Source organism: Brachypodium distachyon, chromosome 2 (assembly GCF_000005505.3).
Source record: "Brachypodium distachyon strain Bd21 chromosome 2, Brachypodium_distachyon_v3.0, whole genome shotgun sequence".
NCBI lineage: Eukaryota > Viridiplantae > Streptophyta > Magnoliopsida > Poales > Poaceae > Brachypodium > Brachypodium distachyon.
The window spans coordinates 5,321,394-5,343,402 of NC_016132.3; the positions used below are offsets into that span (position 1 = coordinate 5,321,394).

The 22,009-nt window shown below is 45.3% G+C and overlaps 4 protein-coding genes across 7 annotated transcripts; all 4 read left to right on the forward strand.

Annotated features, from left to right (window-relative positions):
- Positions 1 to 2,639: 2,639 nt before the first annotated feature.
- Positions 2,640 to 9,569, forward strand: LOC100830810 (transcription factor GTE4). Its single transcript, XM_003565460.4, has 5 exons — positions 2,640 to 4,026; positions 4,116 to 4,182; positions 4,339 to 4,461; positions 4,584 to 4,659; positions 9,067 to 9,569. The coding sequence occupies exons 1-4, from the start codon at positions 2,794 to 2,796 to the stop codon at positions 4,643 to 4,645; spliced, it is 1,485 nt and encodes a 494-aa protein (XP_003565508.1). The 5' UTR covers positions 2,640 to 2,793; the 3' UTR covers positions 4,646 to 4,659; positions 9,067 to 9,569.
- Positions 9,570 to 9,762: 193 nt separating this feature from the next.
- On the forward strand, positions 9,763 to 13,693 carry LOC100833563 (uncharacterized protein HI_0077). Of its 3 annotated transcripts, none has more exons than XR_730267.3 (8): positions 9,763 to 10,252; positions 10,381 to 10,622; positions 10,749 to 10,845; positions 11,008 to 11,191; positions 11,273 to 11,354; positions 11,444 to 11,489; positions 11,556 to 11,661; positions 13,272 to 13,693. XR_730267.3 is itself a non-coding variant. In XM_010232312.3 (8 exons), exons 1-7 carry the CDS (start codon positions 9,854 to 9,856, stop codon positions 11,607 to 11,609), a joined length of 1,104 nt encoding a protein of 367 aa, XP_010230614.1. In that variant the 5' UTR covers positions 9,764 to 9,853; the 3' UTR covers positions 11,610 to 11,651; positions 13,272 to 13,693. The 3 variants fall into 3 exon arrangements, 2 of the variants coding, with proteins under 2 accessions (XP_010230614.1, XP_003565515.1); XM_010232312.3 differs by having other exon boundaries at positions 9,764 to 10,252; positions 11,556 to 11,651; XM_003565467.4 differs by having other exon boundaries at positions 9,766 to 10,252; positions 11,556 to 11,647.
- A 433-nt stretch (positions 13,694 to 14,126) lies between these two features.
- LOC100826529 lies at positions 14,127 to 15,066 on the forward strand. The gene is made up of 2 exons (XM_003565446.4): positions 14,127 to 14,512; positions 14,587 to 15,066. The coding sequence occupies exons 1-2, from the start codon at positions 14,373 to 14,375 to the stop codon at positions 14,708 to 14,710; spliced, it is 264 nt and encodes an 87-aa protein (XP_003565494.1). The 5' UTR covers positions 14,127 to 14,372; the 3' UTR covers positions 14,711 to 15,066.
- A 1,326-nt stretch (positions 15,067 to 16,392) lies between these two features.
- Positions 16,393 to 19,602, forward strand: LOC100837861 (GDSL esterase/lipase At5g45910). 2 transcript variants are annotated; one of them, XM_024459656.1, is made up of 5 exons: positions 16,393 to 17,428; positions 17,543 to 17,758; positions 17,863 to 18,014; positions 18,113 to 18,386; positions 19,100 to 19,602. In XM_024459656.1, exons 1-5 carry the CDS (start codon positions 17,182 to 17,184, stop codon positions 19,315 to 19,317), a joined length of 1,107 nt encoding a protein of 368 aa, XP_024315424.1. In that variant the 5' UTR covers positions 16,393 to 17,181; the 3' UTR covers positions 19,318 to 19,602. The 2 variants fall into 2 exon arrangements, with proteins under 2 accessions (XP_024315424.1, XP_003565527.1); XM_003565479.3 differs by having other exon boundaries at positions 17,866 to 18,014.
- The last annotated feature ends 2,407 nt before the right edge of the window (positions 19,603 to 22,009 follow it).

Consider the following 22,009-nt stretch of genomic DNA (forward strand, 5'->3'; position numbering starts at 1 on the left):
ATCCGTACGGACGGTCAACGACCTCCCACGTACCATTAGCCATGATAGAATCCATCTCGCTATGAATGGCTTCCTTCCAATAGTCTGCATCCGGAGATGCAAAGGCCTCATCAATGATTTTAGGGGTGTCATCCACAAGGTACACAATGAAATCATCACCAAAGGATTTAATAATCCTTTGTCGCTTACCCCTAATAGGGGCTTCATTGTCATACTACTCAGGAATCTCATCACGTGTTTGTTCAAGATTTTCCACTGGGATGGCGGGTTCAGGAGCTACACCATGATCCTGATGTTCCTCTGAACTGACGGGTTCAGTAGGTACATCATGATCCTCTCTAGATGTGCTATGCATATCTCTCATGGGAAATATGTCCTCAAAAAATGTAGCATCCCTGGACTCCATAATTGTACCGACGCTCATGTCAGAGACTCCAGAATTTACAACCAAGAATTTATAGCCAACACTTCGAAGTGCGTAGCCAAGAAAGACACAATCAACGGTTTTTAGTCCAAACTTACGTTTCTTGGTGATTGGCACATTGACTTTCGCCAAACAACCCCAAGTCCGCAAGTTAGAAAGTGTGAGTCTCTTCTTTTCCCATAGCTCGTATGGGGTGACTTCTTTATCTTTTGTGGGAACACGATTTAGGACATGACACGAAGTCAATAGCGCCTCCCCCCACCATGCCTTGGATAAACCAACAGTGTCTAACATGGCGTTGACCACGTCAGTCAGTGTGCGGTTTTTCCTCTCAGCAACCCCGTTTGACTGGGGCGAATAGGGAGGCGTCCTCTGATGGACTATGCCATGTTCCTCACAAAATGAATTAAACTCACTGGAGAAATATTCTCCACCGCGGTCAGACCGCAAACGTTTAATTTTCTTCTCAAGTTGGTTCTCGACTTCAGCTTTATAGATCTTAAAATAATGCAATGCTTCATCCTTTGATTTTAATAAATACACATAACAGAATCTAGTTGCATCATCAATGAAAGTCATAAAGTAACGTTTTCCACCTTTGGTTAATATACCGTTCATCTCACAAAGATCAGAATGTATGAACTCTAACGGTGCTAGGTTCCTCTCCTCAGCAGCCTTGTGAGGCTTGCGAGGCTGCTTCGCTTGCACACAAGCTTGGCACATCGAACTTTTAGCCACAGTTCATCGTCGAAAGAAGAAGACCTTCTCACACAGGTCTAAAAGAACCCTGAATCTCATGTCTCACCCATATATAGTGGCATCGCGGCCCACATGAGAACAACGCTGTCGTTAGACATGTGCTTTGGCGTGGGACAGACGATGAGATTTTTTAAGCCTAGGGCCTGAAATTCGTTCCCACTAGGTTATGACAATTACATAAGACATACGCTTACACGATGGAATATACATGTGAAGTAAAGAAGCAAAACAGTAGCATCATAAGTAACATTACTTGTTTTACACAGTGCACAAATGATCACAATTATGAACAAATTGTGACGAATAATTAGGTAATTTCGATGAATATTTAATCCAGAAAAACAGTGTGTAAAACATGTAGCACATTATATCATGCAAACTAGACAAATTAAATAGCAACGCACAGCAATAAAACTCATCTAATTTCACGGCATGAATAATAGAACTACTAATCAAAATCAACAAGAAAGAGCAGATTACGTACGGTGCTGTGCTCTTTTCTTGTGTTTGTTTGTTGAGGTCGGTGACGAGTCCGGTAGCGTCGATGTTCACGCCGGCAGCAGCTGCAGCCTTGACTACCTCCTGAGCAGCGGCCAGTGCCTGCGCTTGCGCCTGTGCAGCAGCAGTTGCCTGGGCTTGGAGTTATGCAGCCTGCTGCTGCTGAGCTAGAGCGGCAGCCTGAGCCGCGGGATCTCCGAGGTCGTTGGCCATTGATGATGAAGATGCCAACGAAACAGAGACGTGAAGAAGCGAGCAGTCGCGTGAGAACGCTCCCCAAAAATCTTATCGACCGTCTCCCGGGCAGGATCTCGAAGGTCGGGGTTCCGGAGGCCTGCTCTCCCGGCGATCTGTGCACGCAGTCGACGGGGTGGAGTAGCAGTTGGCGGCGAACAACGAGATGGTTTAGGAAACCAAAACCGACTCCGTAATTATCGGGATTTGTTACGCGTCCGCAACGGATTCCGACTGTCAAAAAGATAAGCACGGCACGAAACGCGGCGCGCGTCGTGACGAGGCGAGCGGAGGAGGAGGAAGAGCGCGCGTGGGGATTTCCCTTGCTCACTTGCTGAAGAAGTGAGAACCAACATACCTTATATATTGGTCCAACTCCCCCTAAATTCCACTTCCTCATCCCACTTAATGAATGGGTTTTTGAGATTTTTTAGGAATTAATTTCAGATTGAGTTTTGGGCCTAACGCAAAATTTCAACAAATTGTGCATATGCGTAGGAGTGCTATGCAGAAAATCCACACTCGTCATATGCGTAGGAGTGTAACGTCATATTCGTAGGAGTGTAACTGTGTAAGCAGGCAGATGATTAACAAAATTCTTACCAGTAACGGAAAGGAGACAAGAAAGAAGTTAAAAGAGCTCCGAAAAAGAAGAAGCTCTCCCTGTTTGGACTAGAAGGAAAAAAAAAAAACCCCGACCTCCTTCCCAGAGTGGCAGGCAGCTGCCCCCACCACCTCGGGGGACCTCCCACCCCAAGCCCCTCACCGAACCCCTTGGCTTTGTTCCCCATCTCGCCTTGGTCCTCCGCGAAATCCCCAAATCGCTGCCCCCGATCCGCCGCCGTCTCCGATTCGCGACCACCGTTGACCCGGCGCAAATGACCTCCGGCCCGCCGTCGCCGTCCGGCAAGCCTTACTCCCGCAAATCTCACCCCAAATCCTCCAAGGCCCCCGGCGCCCGCTCCTCCGATGCTCGCAATGGTCCGGTGATCCCCACCGTCACCTTCTCGCTCTCCTCGTCGCTGGCCACACGACGGGAACTCCGCCGCCGCCTCTCCGCCGAGCTCGCCCAGGTGCGCGCCGTCTCCAAGCGCCTAAGCTCCCTCCCCGCTCCCGCCCCCTCCTCCGCGCTCTCCGCCACTGACCCATCCACGCCGCTCCCCCCGCAACCGCCCTCCTCCAAGCACAAGTCCAAGAAGGCCCCCCCGAACCCGTCCGGCTCCGCGGAGGCGCGGCGGAAGCTCTACGCCCCCGTGTTCAAGAGCTGCGGCCTGCTGTTGACCAGGCTGATGAAGCACAAGCACGGCTGGGTGTTCAACGTGCCGGTCGATGCCAGCGCGCTGGGTCTGCATGACTACCACACCATCATCACCAAGCCCATGGACCTCGGCACCGTCAAGTCGCGGCTGGCCGAGGGGCACTACAAGTCACCGCGGGAGTTCGCAACTGAAGTCCGCCTAACTTTTCAAAACGCCATGAAGTACAACCCCAAGGGGCAGGATGTGTACTTCATGGCCGAGCAGCTTCTGAATATGTTTGAGGAGAAGTGGCCAGACATCGAAGCTGAGATAGCACAGCTGTCACCACAGCCACCGACACCGTCGTCAGCAGCGCCTAAGAAGCCGAGGGAGATAGACAATGGAAGAGTGTTAGAGAGGTCTGACTCCACGGCACATGCTGCAGGACTGGAGGCTACGCCAAAGCCGCACCCGGGCACTGGCAGACCCCCAGTTTTAAAGAAGCCCAAGGCAAGGGAGCCTAACAAGAGGGAGATGACCTTTTGGGAGAAGCAAAAGCTTAGCAACGACCTGCAGGACTTGCCTCCCGAGAAGCTTGACAATGTCGTGCAGATTATAAAGAAGAGGAACTCGTCACTCAATCAGCATGATGATGAGATTGAGGTTGACATAGATAGCTTTGATGTTGAGACATTGTGGGAACTGGATAGGTTTGTGACAAACTACAAAAAAAGTATGACCAAGAATAAGCGGAAGGCAGAGCTTCCTGTGGTACGGCAGGATGAGTCCGAGCATGATCCAGATATGGAGAAAATAGAGCATAGAAGGCAGGATGAGTCAGAGCAGGAGCAGATGCTCACAGTACAAGAGACGGTAAGCTTTTTATACAGTTCAACACAGTAAGTCTATGTGTTAATTATTAGGCAATGTGGCTCATATACTTACTAGTCCTGCGGTTACAGAATCCAGAACCAGTTGATGTTGAACTACCTATGGTTGATGTTGAACCACCTAAGGAAATTGCACCAGGTAAGGCTAAATGCGCACCTTTAGAACAAGTTTGTAACTACTATTGTTACCTCTGAGAGAATAATAAATGTGTTAGCTATTACTATAAATGTTATGGTTACTTATTTGTTACTTTTATTCAGTGTAAGTGTAACATCTAAGCTTTCTCAATTGCAGATGACAATGGGAGGTATGTGGGTTCATCATCACCGGCTCATTTGGAAGACCAGAAGGGAGAGAATGCAGGTAGATCAAGTAGTTCTGGAAGCTCTAGCAGCGGATCAGGGTCTTCCTCCAGTGGTAAGCGTTCTCTTTCTTCACAGAAATGTATAACAAGCATAATACCTTCTACAGTATTCTTTATAGTTTTGTTCAGAAGCATATGCACAACACATGGAATTTACCTTCAGAAGCATGTGCAGATACAGATACCGATAGTTCATCAGCGGATGGATCAGATGCTGCACAGTCACCCAAATCGTAACATCTATAGGCCAGGTATATTTTATATTGCTTTAGCAGGAAAACGTTCTCTCACATTTCGTTCCCAATAACTTAATCGGTTTATTATGTTCTTTAAATTTATGGAGACATACCCAATCCACAAATAATAATGAGAAAATCCATGTTTCTCCAAGTTGCTTAGATTTATTTATTTTTTCTTTTAGCGACTTGCATTTCTTCCTGATATCCAGCGGATGCTAAGTTACTCATAAGCCTGCAGCTAACTTGTGCAAGGCAGAATACATCTACCTACTGTGTTCTTACTAGGCTTAACCAATAGTACAACAAATATTATGTTTTATGCTTTATATCTCTCAAAGAAGTAAGATCTAGAATTTGGTGACCTTATGGCCTTAGATAGTTTGATGTTCTATCCATGGTTTACCGGATTCGCTAGGAGAGGCGTCGAATTCCAATCTAGTTCGGGCGAACTAGTTCGGAGTATGAACTCGTCCAGTTCGATCCGGAATTGCATCCCGATTCGTCGAACTCAAGTCGAACCAGAAAAACGGACTCGATGGCTAACCTGAACTGAAGGGAGCCTGTGAGCAGAGGCGGATGCACGGAACGAATCCTACTGGCCAAGCCAAGGCAGCGCCGGCAATAACTGCGGCCCTTTTCCCTCAAACCGAGGGCTTGCTCGTTGCTGCCAGGGATGCTGGAGGCGGGTCGGAGCGGCGCCGTCGCCGGTAGGACGAGCGCTGAGGAGGCGATTAAGATTTCCTAGCTCGCCACGCCCACAAATGGAGGCGCAAGCGCAACATCTCTGGAGAGGAGGAACTGTATAGTCGGCGCCAAGCTGTGGCTCTTTGGAGATTTTTTTACTGGTGAGGAGACGGTTGGTTTTTTGTTGGATTGTGCTCTACTCTCATGACATGTGGATCATCAAGTTTTGGTGGGAATTGTGCCTCCATTTATATCTAATCCAGATTTTAGTACTACCTCTGTTCCATAATTATTGTCAAATTTGCCCAAAATATATGAATCCATTCCTAAAAAGCGTCTAGATACATGTAATATTTCGACAAGAATTATGGAACGGAGGGAGTATTTGTTAGCATTAATTAGACCAGTAACGTGCCATCTATTAAGTGATCACTAAAAGCTTTTCTGTACACGAAGCATCTACTAAGGCAAAAAAACATTATTATGTTAATATATGAAGCCAATAAAAATATATTTCTAGAATAGCGTTATCGGATGTACGAATCAAAGTCATTGAAATCACAAATTGGCCGACGAGTTCGCGAATTGGAGATGTATTCCCCGTATTGAACTCGATTCATGGGAACTGGCGAATTGCTAATTACAAATCTAGCGAACCGCGAATCCGGCAACTACGGTTCTATCTATCTGACATCAGCGTTGCTAGAAATTGGCAGTCATCATGCAAAAGCATCAATGTTGTGCTAATATTGTTTGTACAAACTATATGTTAGGCAAAAGGTATGCTAGAGGGCACCTTTTTTCTTGGTTGTGTTGTTTGACTAGAACCACATGAATCTAATTTACCTTACAGGCTAGTAGAGTAAGACCGGAAGTAATATTCATAATCCGCTGATCTCTGAATGAAGTTATCTGCAGATTGAGTTGATGTATTGTGGGTCTGCATTACAATGAGGCAAATGATTTAAAGCTGGGAAGACCTCTAGTACTGTGATCTTAAAAGCATCCATAATAAAATTTCCCAGTATATAGTTAAAGAATAGGCCTTTTAGAATAATAGAGGCATCTCCTGGATATTTTTGTAAAAGGTGGGAGGAGTTTACCCTGCTTTCTTTCTTTGTTAACAGTCTGAAAAGGTGGATATTTGGTCTGAACCACTTGCCTTTTTACATACTCCCTCCTTTTCACAAAGGTTGGCGTATTTGGTTTCGTTAAGACTTTATCAACAATAATTTTATGAATATGTAATTTATATGATAGGAAACCACAATTATCAGCAAAAACTTTTGAAGACGAATATATTGATATAAATTTCATGTTTTAAAAGGCACATATTAATAAAGTAATTTTTGGTCAAAGCCTTGTCTTAACAAAACCAAATACGCCAACCTTTGTGAAAAAAAGGTACTTCCTCCGTCCAACAAAGGATGTCTCAACTTTGACTAAATTTGAATGCATCTATACACTAAGTCATGTCTAGATACATCCAAATTTTGACAAACTTGAGACATCTTTTGTTGGACGGAGGGAGATAGTATATCCTAAAACGGGGATATCTGGTGTGAATGGCTTGCCTTCTGCCATATTGGGCTGTCATATGTCAAATACATGGCATGATTTAAATATATATTTATATTCAATCTTGAGTTTCAAATAATTTTTCATTTAGTTTTGTTGTAATCTACTGCTATGGAACTTCTTTTTGATATGCCAATTCAACATGTTTGAAAATGACCTGTGACAAATATTGCACTCTTTTTTATGCTGCATATTTTTGTGTAATTTGGTTTTCAGTATCAATATTGTTTTGTGGAATGGGTTTGTCCAAATCATGCACATATATTAGAATGGTTATACAGTTTCAATTTTAGCTCGTGCCAAACTCTCAAACTACTACAAAATATCTTCAAAAGCCCAGGTACACTGTTTGAATACTGGGAGGGATTGAGCTCATTGATTTAGCTATTTCGCTTACTATGTGAAGTGAGGACTTTGTACTCCCGAACAATTGTGCTCTCTATATCGAAAATTCAAATAAGTGTATTTTAAAGCTTAATTTTTTCCTGAAAACATTCCACGTGTATATCAGGGAATAACCTATTATGGTATTACAAAATCTCGTGGATAAATGTTTCAAAATTGTGGCTTGCACGAAAAAACCAAATTGTAGTGGTTCCGGATTTGTACAGATAGTAGTATTTTTCTACAAAAATGGTGCAGATCCACCCCGAGTGACACTGTTTACATATGTGATTTTTTTGCAATATCAATTTTTTTCTTATGCGAGACCATTGGAGCTGGAGCTCCCTTTGCAGTAGCCATAAGTATGTGGTCTTTCCTTCCTATTCTCATGAGCGGTCTATAGACGGCCATGTTTGTCCAGCCCATAGGTTGCTGGTATCGTTTGCCGGTGGCAGATAGTTTTGCATTTGAGGTGGAAAAGTTGTGCAGTTCTGTTGTAGAACGTTTGAGAATAAGTTTACATGAAAACTTTTACTAAACTAAATTGTGTGAATTCAGCTATCGCAATGAGTAGCGATGTTTGGCCCCAGTAGCAGCTGGGAGAAATATGCTGTGATATTCAGTCTGCAGTCTCACTAATCACTGCCATAAGTGCAACACAAAGTGTGCTATTGAATATTCCTACTGGTCTACTGCGGTTTAATTGTTACTTGTTTCGTGAGGAAACTTTTAAGAAGTTAACCAAATTATTTTGTATAGAAAATGATGAACATTTTCTGTTACTATCTTATTCATTTATTGAGCTTGTAGGGTTACTTCATTCTTTTTGTTATGTTCGTTTCTATCTTCGACTAGCTCAAGAGCATATGCATTAGGATAATCATTTTATCGAGATGTTGCATGCATCATACATACGTTGCACATCAGAACTAAGCACAACTGTTTAATCTCTGGCTACTTCATCTGGTGGAAAACACACATGTGCCATGGTACACTGTTTTCAAGCCATATCTGAGTATTCATTCGTAAACTTCTGCTGGTGTGCTTTTATTGGCTGGAAATTATGTACTGCTATTTCACTAATGAAAGGCTTAGACCTTATTTCTGGATTGCGCTGTGGCTGTTCGAGGTAGCTAGTTTTCATTATCCTATTTTAGGCCAACACACAAGCATTTCAGTCCAAACATATTAGGTTGTAACCAAACACATGTACAGAACATTTAAAATTTCACAGGCTGCCATCTGAAAACTGAGCTTTTCAAATTGTGGCATGACATATTCGAGCTACTCAAAAGGATCCCTGAAAGTCTGCTTTCAGATTTTTTGTGTCAAATATCATGACATGGTTGTCATGCATTCATCTGACAACAAATATGCTTGGCAATTTGCATTCAATTTTCCATTCCTTCTTAGATTTCAGCTGCTATCCTGAGATTAATGTTCAGAAATACATCTAAGCAGAGCATTTAAATCGAGTAACATAGGGGTAGGGTAAACGTGTGTGCGTTCATAGGGGTGAGTGTACGTGCGTGTTTGTGAGCGTATTTGTTTGTACGGTGTTTCCTCAAAAAAATAAAATCGAGTGACATATGTCTTGGCACGAACACGACAAACATGGATGCTATCCCATCCGTTACTTCTAATATGCATCCAGCCTTTAGTAGCAGACGATAGGATGATTTGTTATCACATACTAAAGCAACTAACTAACTATGACCAGTATCTTATGATCCAAAATGATGACCTTACATCTTGAATTTCCTTTCTCTGCAGGTCTTAACGTCAGACAGGAAAGATCATGACTCGTAAGTTCACCAAAGATTCTGGCATGATATTGTCGCCAAGATTCAGTGTTGTCATCCTGTAAATTTTTGATCATGTAGGGAAGCCTAACGAATGCTGTTGTCCTTGTTGTTCTGTTTGGTCCGTTTAGTCTCGTAGTGGATCCGGAGATTGCACATGCATTTCATGTGTCTGTACCATTATTTGCAGTGTTGTACTTACTGTAGAGTGCTGTATTACCTAGTCATTGGGCTGGAAGTTACTTAACACTGGATAGAAGGAACCTGCAAATCGGGGAAGGCCAAGACCAGGAACCTGGAGACGTCACCCTGTTGTAAGCTTGTAAAATTGTTATAGTTCGGTAATTTCTTTTACTTTGTTTTGGGAATTAGCCAGTCTGTAATTTATGTTGTGTTGGATTAGCACGAACAATTCATATTTCCTGATGCTCTTATTGTTCTAGTAAGATCTCTTCAAATGTGTTTGAGCTGAAACATTTACCTGAATGATGGATGGTCCAACCAAACAAGGCAATCTAGAGGTCCCTCCTTCCTTCCTCTTCTCATGAATCCTGCTCTGTAGTCTGCCTTCTTCTCCCACGGTTCTGAGTTTGACTCATATTGTACCTCTTATCGGTCGCCGTTGACGGCCTGGCCGTAAGGCTGGTTATACATTCGACTACGTGGTGAAACAGAATCTGAAATTTCATTATCCCAGCCGTAAACCTCTCACCCACACCCCCAAGCTCGAAACCGAACGGCTCCGCTCCACCGGCCAAATGCACCCGCTCCGGCGTCTACCCGCGCTGCCGCTGCTGCTGCTGCCGCATGGCTCCACGCCCCGCCGCATCCTCGCCACCGGGGCCTCCGCTGCCTCGCCGCTACCGTGGCCGGGGCTCCACGCCTGGCGCCGGGCTTCTCCCAGCGACCTCCGCTCGTGGGGCCCGCACGGCCCCTGCGCCCCGGACACGGACGACACGGGCCCGCCAGAAGCCTGCGCCGCCGCCGGCAACGGCTCGTCCTTGGCCGAGATGGGCGCCCTCGTGCTGTCCACCGCCGACCCCCTCGCCAAGGCGCAGCTCACCCACGCCGCCTTCTCCCAGTGGGCGACGGGCGGGCTCCCCGTTGGCCTGGCTCGGGCCCCCGACCACCCCGCCAGGCCGGACAAGCCCCTCGTGGTAAATGCTCATCCACCTAGTCGTCGCTCGTTCCGTTGAGGCATTTGATCGAGCAGGTTGGGTGGGTGCTGCTCTTTTCGTTGAGGCATTTGATCGAGCAGTTTGGGGTGCTTCTCGTGCTGCTGCAGGTGACGCAGAAGGAGATCACCACGCACAAGGCGATGGGGGTGCCGCTGAACGCGTACATGCTCCACAACCTGGCGCACGTCGAGCTCAATGCCATCGATCTTGCTTGGGATACTGTAGTGCGGTTCTCGCCACTCCAGGACACCCTGGGAGATGGCTTCTTCGCGGATTTTGCACGCGTGGCTGATGATGAGAGCCGACATTTTCGGTGGTATTCGCAACGGCTTGCAGAACTTGGGTTCAGGTGAGTCAAACAGCTGTGGAACCACTATTCACTTATGATACTGCCTGTGGTCATACATTTGCGGTTGATAGTTTTCTTTGTAAGCTATGTCAGATTGTTGTGAACTTTAATAGTTTTTGTGGACAGGTATGGCGATATGCCTGTTCACAATCTTCTGTGGAGGGAGTGTGCAAAATCCTCAACTGATGTTTCTGCACGGATGGCAGTGATACCATTAGTACAGGTGCTACATCATCTTCCTTCTGTGTGATAATATCCAAAATGCATTGATTATGACCTCGTTGGTTTGAACCAGGAGGTTCCAGATCTTTTTAGATGCTGGTTTTTATTGAAGAACTTTGATTTTTTACAATTGACAATATGTTGATGATAAGAACCTTAATAGGAAGCTAGAGGCCTTGATGCCGGACCAAGGCTAGTGCAAAAGTTACTTGGCTTTGCGGATCATAGATCTGCAGACATTGTGGCAAAAGTAGCAGAGGAAGAGCTTGCACATGTATCTGTAGGTTTATTTTGGTTTCTGAAAGTATGCCAAATGATGGGTCGTGTCCCGGGTGCTACTTTTAGAGGTTAGGTTGCTGATATATAATCCATTAAATGCAAGTATACAAAGTTGCGCTGATTCATGGATTTTTTCTTTAACGTCGCAGACTTAATAAAGGAGCATGGCGTTGTAATGAAGGGTCCATTTAACTATCCATCTCGTGATGAAGCTGGTATACCGCGAGAATGGTAAGCTTTGACTCAACTCTTACTTGTACTGCGATTCTAGAAATATGACATGTCTATATGTATGAAATGTCATTGTTGATGTTCTTCAGGTACGATGAGAATTTTAAACATGAAGCTGCAAGTAAACTTTCAGAGGTGAGATACTATTTGATGTTTATCCATGTGTTTTGGTGTATCTAAACTATTGTATATACTTCACAGGTACATGATAGGCTAGCTTGTGTTGTTGAGATGGAGAAAGAGAATGCAAGTTGAATGGCTATGTCTCACCTGATGAGTGCATGGGAGACTTGGTAGGTACTACATGGTATTCTAGCACACTGGAACCTTTTTCTTTGTTTATTTTGATGCCAACAAACATTATTTGCTTACATCCACTTACTAAACTTATTTAGAATAATGTCACCTGTCTTTTGAGAAACAGATTTATTTCTTTTATAATTGACTTATTATTGGACCTTTTCAATTAGACATACATAAACACTTATTATTTTGTGTCTAGTTTGAAAAGACAAGAAACTTGTTTCATCTGATGTGTGCATTACCAGATTCAGCTCAAATGAGGATAGATGGCTACATAAAATGAAGATGTTGCGGATTACCGGAATTAGCACTTGCTTGCTTCTTACATAATTCTTCCTGAACTTGGAATGTTTGTAGGGGAAAAAAGGGGGAAATGGTCCACACAGAAACAGTCGAAAAGAAGTCCTTTTGTTAGAAAAATAACTGTCTAATCCATACTAAGTGCTAGTGTCTAACAGTTGATACCTGGACAGTTGATAACGGGATCCACTTTCTCCTGTGTAGGGGGCCTAGAGGCGCACATTGTTTGTTTTAAACCAACGTTGGAGTTTTTTATGGTCTACAACCCATAATTAGGATGCAAGTTGGGTGGGTACCCAGTACCCACCAACCCATCCTAAATGTTTTGCTTCCCAACTAATACAAGTGCTATGAGCACAAATGGAACAAGCAATTAGGCAATTAGTGGATAGTGAACCACCAGTTAAATGAAATGAGTCGATGGGTCAACCCACTTGCATCCCCATAATAGTGCTCTTGAAAACTTTGTAGTTTTAAAATATACGTACCCAAATGTCAGGGACAAGAAGGCCTTTATACCTTCTATCTTTTATGTATGTGCATTCCAAAACATGCCACATGCTAGCAGTACCGTTTTCTTAAAAGTAAAAATCAATATAGCCTTGATTCTCGAGTCTTTTTGCTCAAGTTTCATTTGTTGACTTCATTCTTATGTGACATGCATCTGGTGTCCTTTAAAGTAGAAATCGTTAGTTGAATGCCGTTGCAAAGAGGTATGAATTAGAGAAATAACATCAAATGTAAGGATCGCAGGGCATGAGGCCACATGTCATCTTCGGAGATCTTAATTACTGAGCAATATTTCCCTTTAGGGCCTCTTTGATTTGCAGGATAGGAAAAATACAGGAATAGGAAAACCGTAGGATTGCAATGTCATGGCCATTCGAAACCTACAGGATTGTGGTTAGACCAATGTTTGTTTGATTGAGCACAGGAAAAACAAAGGAATTTGAAAAAGAGGTTGGAGTGAATGGAAAAATTCCTATGAAATGTAGTGCGATGAAATCCTTAGGAAAATTTCCCATGGGATTCAATCCTACAAATCAAACAACTCATATAGGAAAAAATCCTAAGGATTCAAATCCTCCAAAATCCCTATGAAAATCCTTTGAATCAAAGGAGCCCTTCAATTAAAGCTTCTGGTATCAGGATGAACACAAATCCAGTTTGTTTTGATGCCACTTTTCAGTTCGATGCATGCCAGTGAATTGGTACGGCAGGCCGTGATACAAAAAGTTGCAATAAGTTTTGCTGCCAAACACAGTTCATACAACAATCGATGCTGCAATAATACTTCTTTTCTTGAATGCTTAGGCTAGCTGGAAGGAATGCTGCTTTGCCAAGTTGCTGCTTCATGAGGCAACATACGCAGAAACGTTTCAAAGTTGTGCAGTCTGTGCTCTGTACAGTAACCATCAGGACTGTTTATCAACTCGAGCCATAATTTGCTGCCGAGAGCCAAGTGTTGTTGGCATGAACAACGAGTGCTGAAGAGCAAATATACTGGACAACAGTTGCCAAAAGCCAAATATACACTGGACAACACGGTAAATGTGCAAATGTTTCATTTGTTTGGGATGGAGTATGTTGGTCCGCCTTGTGATTTATGTGCAGACGTGCAAATGTGCAATGTCGCGAACAGCCTATTTTCTTCTTGCGTGCTTGGCGTCGCTATCTGGCGTTAACACTTAACAGTCCTGAAATTTTGTCTCAGTGAGCTGTCCTCTTCTATGTTTTGTTTAGTGTCAGTTTTGTTGGGGAACCATTTGAAAATGGTCGAGTTGCTGTCTCGAAACGAAGATCAATTTATTGATCTGGGATGATCTGGGCAGTGGCGTGTTCCGACTGCAGATTTGGAGAATCAAACGAGTACGTGGGAGCCGGTGGCTCAACCTCCAGCGCCGAACGATTGGTGCCAGACGGCCATTAGTCCACGGCACCGTGCCAATCCCCTGCGCCGTCCGGCACGCGTCGGACCCGGGGTGAACGCCGGTGTCGTCAGGATCCCTCGGGGTCAGAACTTGCTCCACCGGTCAAACACTGACGTCCTCGTGTTACTGACCCACTATGATTCCTAGTTGGTTGTTTTCCCGTTTGCAGGTTGCGGCGCATTATTGGCGACCTGTATTCCGCAGCTGGATAAATCCACAGGCTTGAGGAAGCGCGTTTGCCTTCTCGCCGCGCGCCGGAAAGCGACCGCGGAACGGTCCAGTGGCGCCTCCGGCCTCCCTTGATTGATATACCTGCCGGTACACGTAGTACTACTTCGTCCCGCACGCCCAACCACAGCGACGCGCACCAGCCAGCCAGCCAGCCAGCCGCCGCCGCATATCCGATCCGAGTCTCTGACCAGCCTTCGTCGTCCGCGCGCATGCGTGCGAGCTCCTCCGGGGGGAAAGGGGAGGAGAGGAGAAGATGGGCTGCTGCTGCTGCGGAGGCGGAGGCGATCGCGACCGCGACCGCGGGTGCCGGCCGCTCGGGTGGCTGCTGGGCCTGCCCTTCGCGCTCGTCGCCGTCCTCGTCTCCATCGTCGGCGCCATCATCTGGATCATCGGGTACGCCCTTCTCTGCAAAATTGCTGGTGTCAACTTGTTTTCGGTCTGATGTGATTCGTCTGCTACTGTTGTAGGCTGCCGATCTCGTGCATCTGCCCCTGCTGCCTGTGCGTGACGCTGCTGCTGGAGGTGGCGGTGGAGCTCGTCAAGGCGCCGCTCCATGTCATGACGTGGTTCACCTCCAAGATACCCTGCTGATTCACTCCTCGCTCGCCAGAAATCCCTCCCTCCCCCTTCGGTCGTCGATCGTATCTCTCAGTTGGTGTTGCATGTGTCCGCAGATTTATTTTGTTTTTCCCACAGATTTGTTGGCGTATATTCGTACCATCTGCCGATGATTCCTGCTTTTCACACCTTTTGGTTCGATCTTTACTTCAGGTCAGGATATTCGGTGGTTATGACTTCATTTGTGGGTGTGATTGTTAGCGACTGCCCGTAGTTCTGTACCTGTCAATTACTCTCTTTTTTGCGGGATTGTAAATGTCAATTGTCTTTACGTCTGACTGCTGTGCCGACCAACGTACCGTGTGCTCTTGTTAAAGTTGATTGAGGTCTGTCTTGATTGTTTCTCGTGCCGGTTTCTCCGTTCCATGCGAATAAATTTCCACTGTCGTGGTTGACAATGCTCAATGAAGTCCACGATCCGCAGAAAATTGGCAGAGGTTACGTGTAACATGCAAATGCGTAGGTAAACTTCCAAATGTTCAACTAGATTTGCCACATTTGATCCACGTGTCGTGTCACGTGACTCATCCTAATTTGATCATTTTGTGTTCAAATTTTGAGAGGTTTTTCTAGAACAATCATCTAAATTTAGTAATTCAATAACAAGAGTAAAAAAAGACCAAATAAACTAAAACAAAATAACAAAGAGCTCCAAAAATCTCAAGTAAAAATAAGCATTACTTCAAGAATTTTTTTAAATCAAAATCTCCATATCTGTCGTCAACACATTGATATTTCTCTATGTCTTTGTTGATGAAACTGTAGAAGAACAAGCCATGCATAAGCCAAACTAACTCACAGGTTCTGGATAGCCGTACGAGCCGTGCACCACAGATTGTGAGAAACCAAGAATGTTGAGTCCACTATAGCCTGCAAAATAGCACACCACCACCTGAGGGAAAAACAGAGTTCGACGCTGAAATGTGCTCCTGGATGACACGATCAGGCTCCGCTCTCGCTTGCCCGACCGCCACACATGCTAGACCGTCGTCGTCATGGCCGCAAGAATCTTGCGCCTCCCTCTTTCGTGCCTTGTCGTGGTGGCCGAAATGAATGCATTGGCGACAAGGCCAATTCGGTGGGCTTGTGAGCGCGAACTCGTTTTGATCGGAACCACGGCGGGCAAAAACCAGCAGTTATATTCTTTTTTCTTAATGTTAAAAAAAAAGAAGAAGAAAATTCTTCTTTTTTATTTTGAAAAATAGATATGGGCCGAGAGGCAATCAGATAGATTTTCTCTTTAGCGGGTATTTCCATATAGGACTTGTTATAATAAAAAAAAGCAGGTTGCAGGTTATAGAAAAAAGAAAAAACGCTTTTTTTCGATTTTTTATCAAGAAATCAAAAAGGGTTCTTATCAAACCCACAATAAAATAGAAAATAAGGATAAAGTAAGTAGACTTGACTCCTTGAATTATGCCTCTATCCGCTATTCTGATATATAAATTTGATATAAACTAATTTTTTTTATTTTCTTAGACTTAGACCCTGCAAGATAATAATTTTTCGCTATTTATGATTTTACACAACATTTCAATTAAACAAAACAACGGACAATAATTCAATTATTATCTACCGCGAGAAAAATCGTTAGGATTAAGAGTTCAGTACAATGACCAGCTTAGGAACGGGGAAGATATCAAGATACAGTGGAAAAGAAAAAGCAAGTCGCCAATGCCTAATCTCTAGGATTGCCTCACTCCTTGGGAGTCATTTTTTTTTTTTTTTTGAGAAAACTTTGGAGACAGCTTTTTTTGGGGGGTGGAGGCAGTTTTTTTTTTTTTTTTGAGGGGAAGTGGAGACAGCTATGAGTACCAGAGTGTCGAGCGGCTTGAGCCCTGCTGCTGCCTGCGTGCTGGTGCTGGTTTCGCCTCTCCTGGCATTACCTTGGGCTGGACTGTGGTGCCTATGACTGCTGGAGTTGGGGTTGATGATCCGCGGAGTACGCCATGGGCTCTACCTTGTCGCCTGGAGTAGCTGGGCCTTAAAGGCCTTCTTTTCATTTTGCCTTTGATGTTGAAAATTTCGGAGGCGTTTTTTTTCTTTTCTAAAAGGCCTTTTGAGTTAAAAGTTTTTTAGGCATCTTCTTAAAATTGCCCTCCTTGAATAATATTTTGAGGCATCATATAAAAGTTGCCTTTTATAGTAAGTAATCGAGGCAATTTAAAATGCCTTTAGCAAATTGTCTTTGAATATCCACCGTGACGTAGTGAGCTGGGCCTTCGTGTGCGGCGTTAACACGGAGTCAAGCCACCGACGAACGGCCGGTGCCACGCGCGTACACTCGCAATTCTGTCCGTAGTGACAATACTGCCACGGCTATATAAATCCCCGAAGCCTTGTTGCCACCAGGCCATCATCTCCAGGTCCATGCCAAAGGATCGCAGTCCCGCAGAAGGACAAAGTTGCAACCGCTCTGGTCATCTCCGTCACGCAATTCACCAATGCCGACCAAGGCGCTCGTGTCCATCCTGTTCCTCCTCCTCCTCCTCGCCATGGCCCAGCCCGGGTCCTCCTCGCAGGGCTACAACGCGATCTACAACTTCGGCGACTCCATCTCCGACACCGGCAACCTCTGCTTGGGCGGCTGCCCGTCATGGCTGACCACCGGCCAGCCGCCCTACGGCAAGAACTACTTCGGCCGCCCCACCGGCCGCTGCAGCGACGGCCGCGTCTTCGTCGACTTCCTCGGTATGTACTACGCCCAGCTTGCCACACCACTTACAATACATGTCAACTGTCAAGTACAAATGTGTGCTTTAATTTTGGGGGTGTGATTGAATGATCTCTCTTACATCTGCGCAGCTGAGTACTTCGGTTTGCCGCTGCTGCCGCCGTCCAAGACGAACGGCACCGACTTCAAGAAAGGCGCCAACATGGCCATCGTCGGCGCCACGGCCATGAACATGGACTTCTTCAAGTCCCGCGGCTTGACCAAAAGCGTCTGGAACAGCGGCTCGCTGGAGGCCCAAATCAGTTGGTTCCAGCAGCTCATGCCTTCCATCTGCGGCAACGCCAACGGTGAGTGCTCAGACGAGTGTAGAAAGTGTTAAATCTGTCAACAATGTATACCTTAATCGAAGCATCACTCAATCAACTCTGTGCTGTGCATGCACATTTGCTAGCAGATTGCAAGAGCTACCTGAAGAACTCTCTGTTCATCGTGGGCGAGTTCGGGGGCAACGACTACAACGCCGGGATCTTCGGCCGGAGGAGCCTCGACGAGGTCAAGACCTACGTGGGGCAGATCACGGACAAGGTCAGAAGCGGCGTCCAGGTACGTACACTTCACAAATCCGCCGCGCCCACTACCAAACATTCTTCCTGAATACTGCATATATAAGGTCAGAACGCGCCATGAATATGAATGTGCAGACGCTGCTGGGGCTGGGCGCGGTGGACGTGGTGGTGCCGGGCGTGCTGCCGATCGGGTGCTTCCCGGTGTACCTGACGCTCTACGGGGGCTCCAACCAGGGCGACTACGACGGGGACGGGTGCCTGAAGCGCTTCAACGACCTGTCCGGCTACCACAACGAGCTTCTCAGGCAGGGCATCTCCAGCCTCCAGAGCAAGTACCCCGGCGCCAGGCTCATGTACGGCGACTTCTACAACCATGTCACGCAGATGGTCCGGTCTCCGTCGATCTTCGGTACGTGCTCCATCACGCCGTCCATCGAATAGAGATCGACAAGCACATGTCAGAGCAGGTGTCCGGGCGGGCCCTAGCTGCTCACATATATTTGGTTGCGCACCTACCCACGGCTCGTTTCTCCCCTAGAAATGTACACCGGATTGACGCCGGAGTCCGGCACAAAAGAGGCAGAAAACGACATCGCCGCCTCTTATGGCTAGCTTAGCTGTACCCCGTAGAGCATTTCCCTCCCAGCGTTCAGAGGAGCTACAGGCGGCTGTCATGAATAGTCAAGTGCATGCACTTAAAAATTCACCAGGAGCGCGAGCAAAATAGAAAGGTGGACAAAAAAAGAGGACATTACCAGCTCTTATAGCTACTTGTAGCATGCAGGTCATTTTCTTTCTGCATGGGGTAACTATTGAATTGCATGCGTCTCTTCTGAATTAAGGATGAAACGCTGCCCTTCGCCTAAAAACAATATAACCCAAAAGCGCGAGCTGTTTAGGAAAATTAGGCAAGAGAACACATCATAACTTGTATAGCCAGTTGTAGCCTCTAGAACATTTCCTGAGAGCTCAGACTGGTCTAAGTGACTGCAACGACGTGGTCCGATTTTTAAAAGAAAAATTGTTGTTCTAGGTTAGTCATTCCAACGCCTGGACTCTGTTGAAGGGTTGTTTTCATCCTGCTTTTTGCGTACGATTCACATTTTCACAATGTTTTAACAGGACTGAAATACGGCCTGAGAGTCTGCTGCGGCGCCGGCGGCCAAGGGTCCTACAACTACAACAACGAGGTGAGGTGTGGAACGCCCGGGGCATGCGCCTGCGGGGATCCCGCGGACTACTTGTTCTGGGACGGCATTCACTTGACCGAGGCTGCCTACCGTTCTGTCGCGAATGGCTGGCTCAATGGGCCTTACTGTATCCCTGCCATTCTGCATTGAGCTGCCAGCTGCCAGCTGCTGATGATTACATAGCTTTGGTCAGTATTAGTAGTAATATGTTGGCTGTAATAATGCTAAAAGTGATGTCCATTAGATGCCGAAACATTGATCTGGACAACATTTTTGGAGGACTTAAAAGCGGTAAAAGTAGGCTTTTCAGTAAAGTACTTGGGCATCCGTCTCTACATGTGAGTCCGTCAGACGGCGACGGCTCAAGCAAAGTGATTTCCAGCACATCCTGGACAAGGGCTACAAAGGTGGGAGTAATGAAGCATGGCAAGGAAATTTTGTTGCATGGCTGGAAGAGCAATCTTGTGAAGTCGATCCTATTCTTCTGTTCGATCTTAAGATTTTTTTTCCCTTCTTTGATTGCACTTAAAAAAAACATTTCCAAAACTCTTTTCTCCAAAAGAAGGCTTTCGGGGCCTAGCTATGATATGGGCTCCATTGTTCTCAAGTGTTAGTAAAGTCCAAATCCAGCCCAAAGGATCCCAAACAACAAAACCTATGTGGGCCGAGCTATGATATTGGCCTTAACACGGTCACGTTGTCACATTGACACCAGCGTCAAGCCATGTTTCATCAATCCAATCCACAACTAAAACAATGGGGATCCTCTAAAAAACACTAAGAGAAAATGGAGATTCAGCTAAATGCTAACCTTTCACGTCCGGTCCTCAGCATTCCGAGCCACCTACTAATCTACTCATACTCTATGTTCGGGTCTGAATTCAGTCCACATCAGTTTTTTTTACGAGAAGTTGTTAGTATTCATATTCAACCTGACAGTCTGACACTATATCTGCAATTTGTGCATGCATGCTCATGCAAATTAATTAGCTCGGATGAGGTCGATCGATCTGCAAATAAATCAAGACTTCCTTTAGGCAAAGGGAACTCAACTCGTGAGAGAGATATGTGTGTGTGGTGAGCAGTAGCACGTACCGAAGGTGACAAGCCACACATAGCTCAAAGGAAGCACAAGCTTGTGAGTTGTAGGTTGCAGCCTTATGAAAGCAACACCAAGAGATTCTCCTGTTCCTGTCATGATCCTTTTCTTTAGAGAAATCCATCAGAACTTGGATTCTCTCACCGTGAAAGTGGATGCGGAACGGAGCTCAATGGTTTTTTCTTTCTTTCTTTCTTTCCTTCTGTACACGACGTAATTATGTAGCGAGAAATCGGTTCTTGCGGTTGCCGTCTTTGAGCCATGAGCCTTTGAATCTTCTCCTAATAACAGCGACGGGGGAAGGACGCACGTCGGGCTAGCAACTACAGTTCCCTTGGGGACCAATCCAATCACCACCCGGGACGAGCTAACAGAGTCGCCTCCCCTGATTTCAGAATTTCTTCCTTGTTCCCTTCTGCTGTTGCAGTCAGGACCAGGCGGCCAGCCGGCCTCACACGGAGCTGGGATGCGCCAGCCGCCAGATTAGTCTAGAATGATTTTCTCCCTGAATCGATCGTCACTAATATCTGTGAAGCTGATTTGTCTACGGCTTGGTACAGATTAGTGGCAAAATGGGATCCCTCCAAGTACCGAGCAAGTCCAATCATGGATTCATGATACGAGTTGTTTATTCAGGAGCCGGGCCAATGAGCCGCGAGGTCACTCCCCGGCCTGTACGGTGCGTGTACATCCATTTGTTATATCATTTTCGTTCCGCTAAACCTCTGCTACCTAACAAGGGGTCAGGTCGATCATAGTCGGCAACCACCACACTAATTGAGCCAGTTAAATTAATTAAGCATTATTCACGTATATATTATGTACTGAATTATTGATGGAAGGGTGTATATGTGACAGATCTTGACACAAAACAACTTGGCTCCCAGGTGCCTTGGCTGCCAATAAACTAAATTTCCGGAATTTCAAGAAAACCTGAATATCGTTACCACATCCTTGTCAAATCTCAGTACTTCCTCCGTCCAACAAAAAATGTCTCAACTTTGACTAGATTTGAATGCATCTATACACTAAGTCATGTCTAAATACATCCAAAATTTAATAAACTGGAGACATCTTTTGTTGGATAGAGGAAGTAATTAAAAACGTTTTTGTGTGGACTACACGAAGAAGACAAATATATGGATTTATGGAAAGGTGCACTATTTGCTGTTATAGATTCACATATTTGTTTTGTTATTACACAGATGAACATATTAGTTAACAAAAGTTTGCAAGTATATACTCGTACATCTACATATTTTTGAAGAAAAGAAAACCGACGCTTACCCTTTGTTCTTCTTTATAAGATGTCTCTTGTTCCTTAAAAAAATCCTTAAAAAAAGTGATGTCTTTTTTACAATTCGGAACGGAAATGGTATGTATTTTTAAAAATATATGGAGCCATGGCATCTCGTATGATTGTTTGTTTCTATGGCCTAACAGCCCTATCACGACTTTCAGCAGTGTTATGTGTAAGATAGAATTCGTACGATTTCCATACGACAATAGCTTCACTGCCATATGTGAAGTAGTTTCACACAACTTTTTGTTTGGCACTCTCAATTTTTGATGTTATAACCATGAGCATGGGCCGTATGGATTTTATGACGAAGAGATACCATTTTCGAAAGAAGGCGCAGAGATACGTGATAGGTTTTAGTTTTAGCTGTAGACTGTGGTTAGCTGCTAGCATACATCCAAGAATCTTGATTAGCCGCCGTGCTACTATCTCCTTTATGTTCA

Bases quoted from the DNA above. Each gene is read 5' to 3' on its own strand.
- LOC100830810 (XM_003565460.4), top strand. From the start codon at position 2,794: ATGACCTCCGGCCCGCCGTCGCCGTCCGGCAAGCCTTACTCCCGCAAA. The intron at 4,027-4,115 runs GTAAGCTTTTTA...CTGCGGTTACAG, and splicing joins TGCTCACAGTACAAGAGACG to AATCCAGAACCAGTTGATGT. The intron at 4,183-4,338 runs GTAAGGCTAAAT...TCTCAATTGCAG, and splicing joins ACCTAAGGAAATTGCACCAG to ATGACAATGGGAGGTATGTG.
- LOC100833563 (XM_010232312.3), top strand. From the start codon at position 9,854: ATGCACCCGCTCCGGCGTCTACCCGCGCTGCCGCTGCTGCTGCTGCCG. The intron at 10,623-10,748 runs GTGAGTCAAACA...TTTTGTGGACAG, and splicing joins CTTGCAGAACTTGGGTTCAG to GTATGGCGATATGCCTGTTC. The intron at 10,846-11,007 runs GTGCTACATCAT...GAACCTTAATAG, and splicing joins CAGTGATACCATTAGTACAG to GAAGCTAGAGGCCTTGATGC.
- LOC100826529 (XM_003565446.4), top strand. From the start codon at position 14,373: ATGGGCTGCTGCTGCTGCGGAGGCGGAGGCGATCGCGACCGCGACCGC. The intron at 14,513-14,586 runs GTACGCCCTTCT...CTACTGTTGTAG, and splicing joins GCCATCATCTGGATCATCGG to GCTGCCGATCTCGTGCATCT.
- LOC100837861 (XM_024459656.1), top strand. From the start codon at position 17,182: ATGCCGACCAAGGCGCTCGTGTCCATCCTGTTCCTCCTCCTCCTCCTC. The intron at 17,759-17,862 runs GTGAGTGCTCAG...CACATTTGCTAG, and splicing joins CATCTGCGGCAACGCCAACG to CAGATTGCAAGAGCTACCTG. The intron at 18,387-19,099 runs GTACGTGCTCCA...ATGTTTTAACAG, and splicing joins CCGGTCTCCGTCGATCTTCG to GACTGAAATACGGCCTGAGA.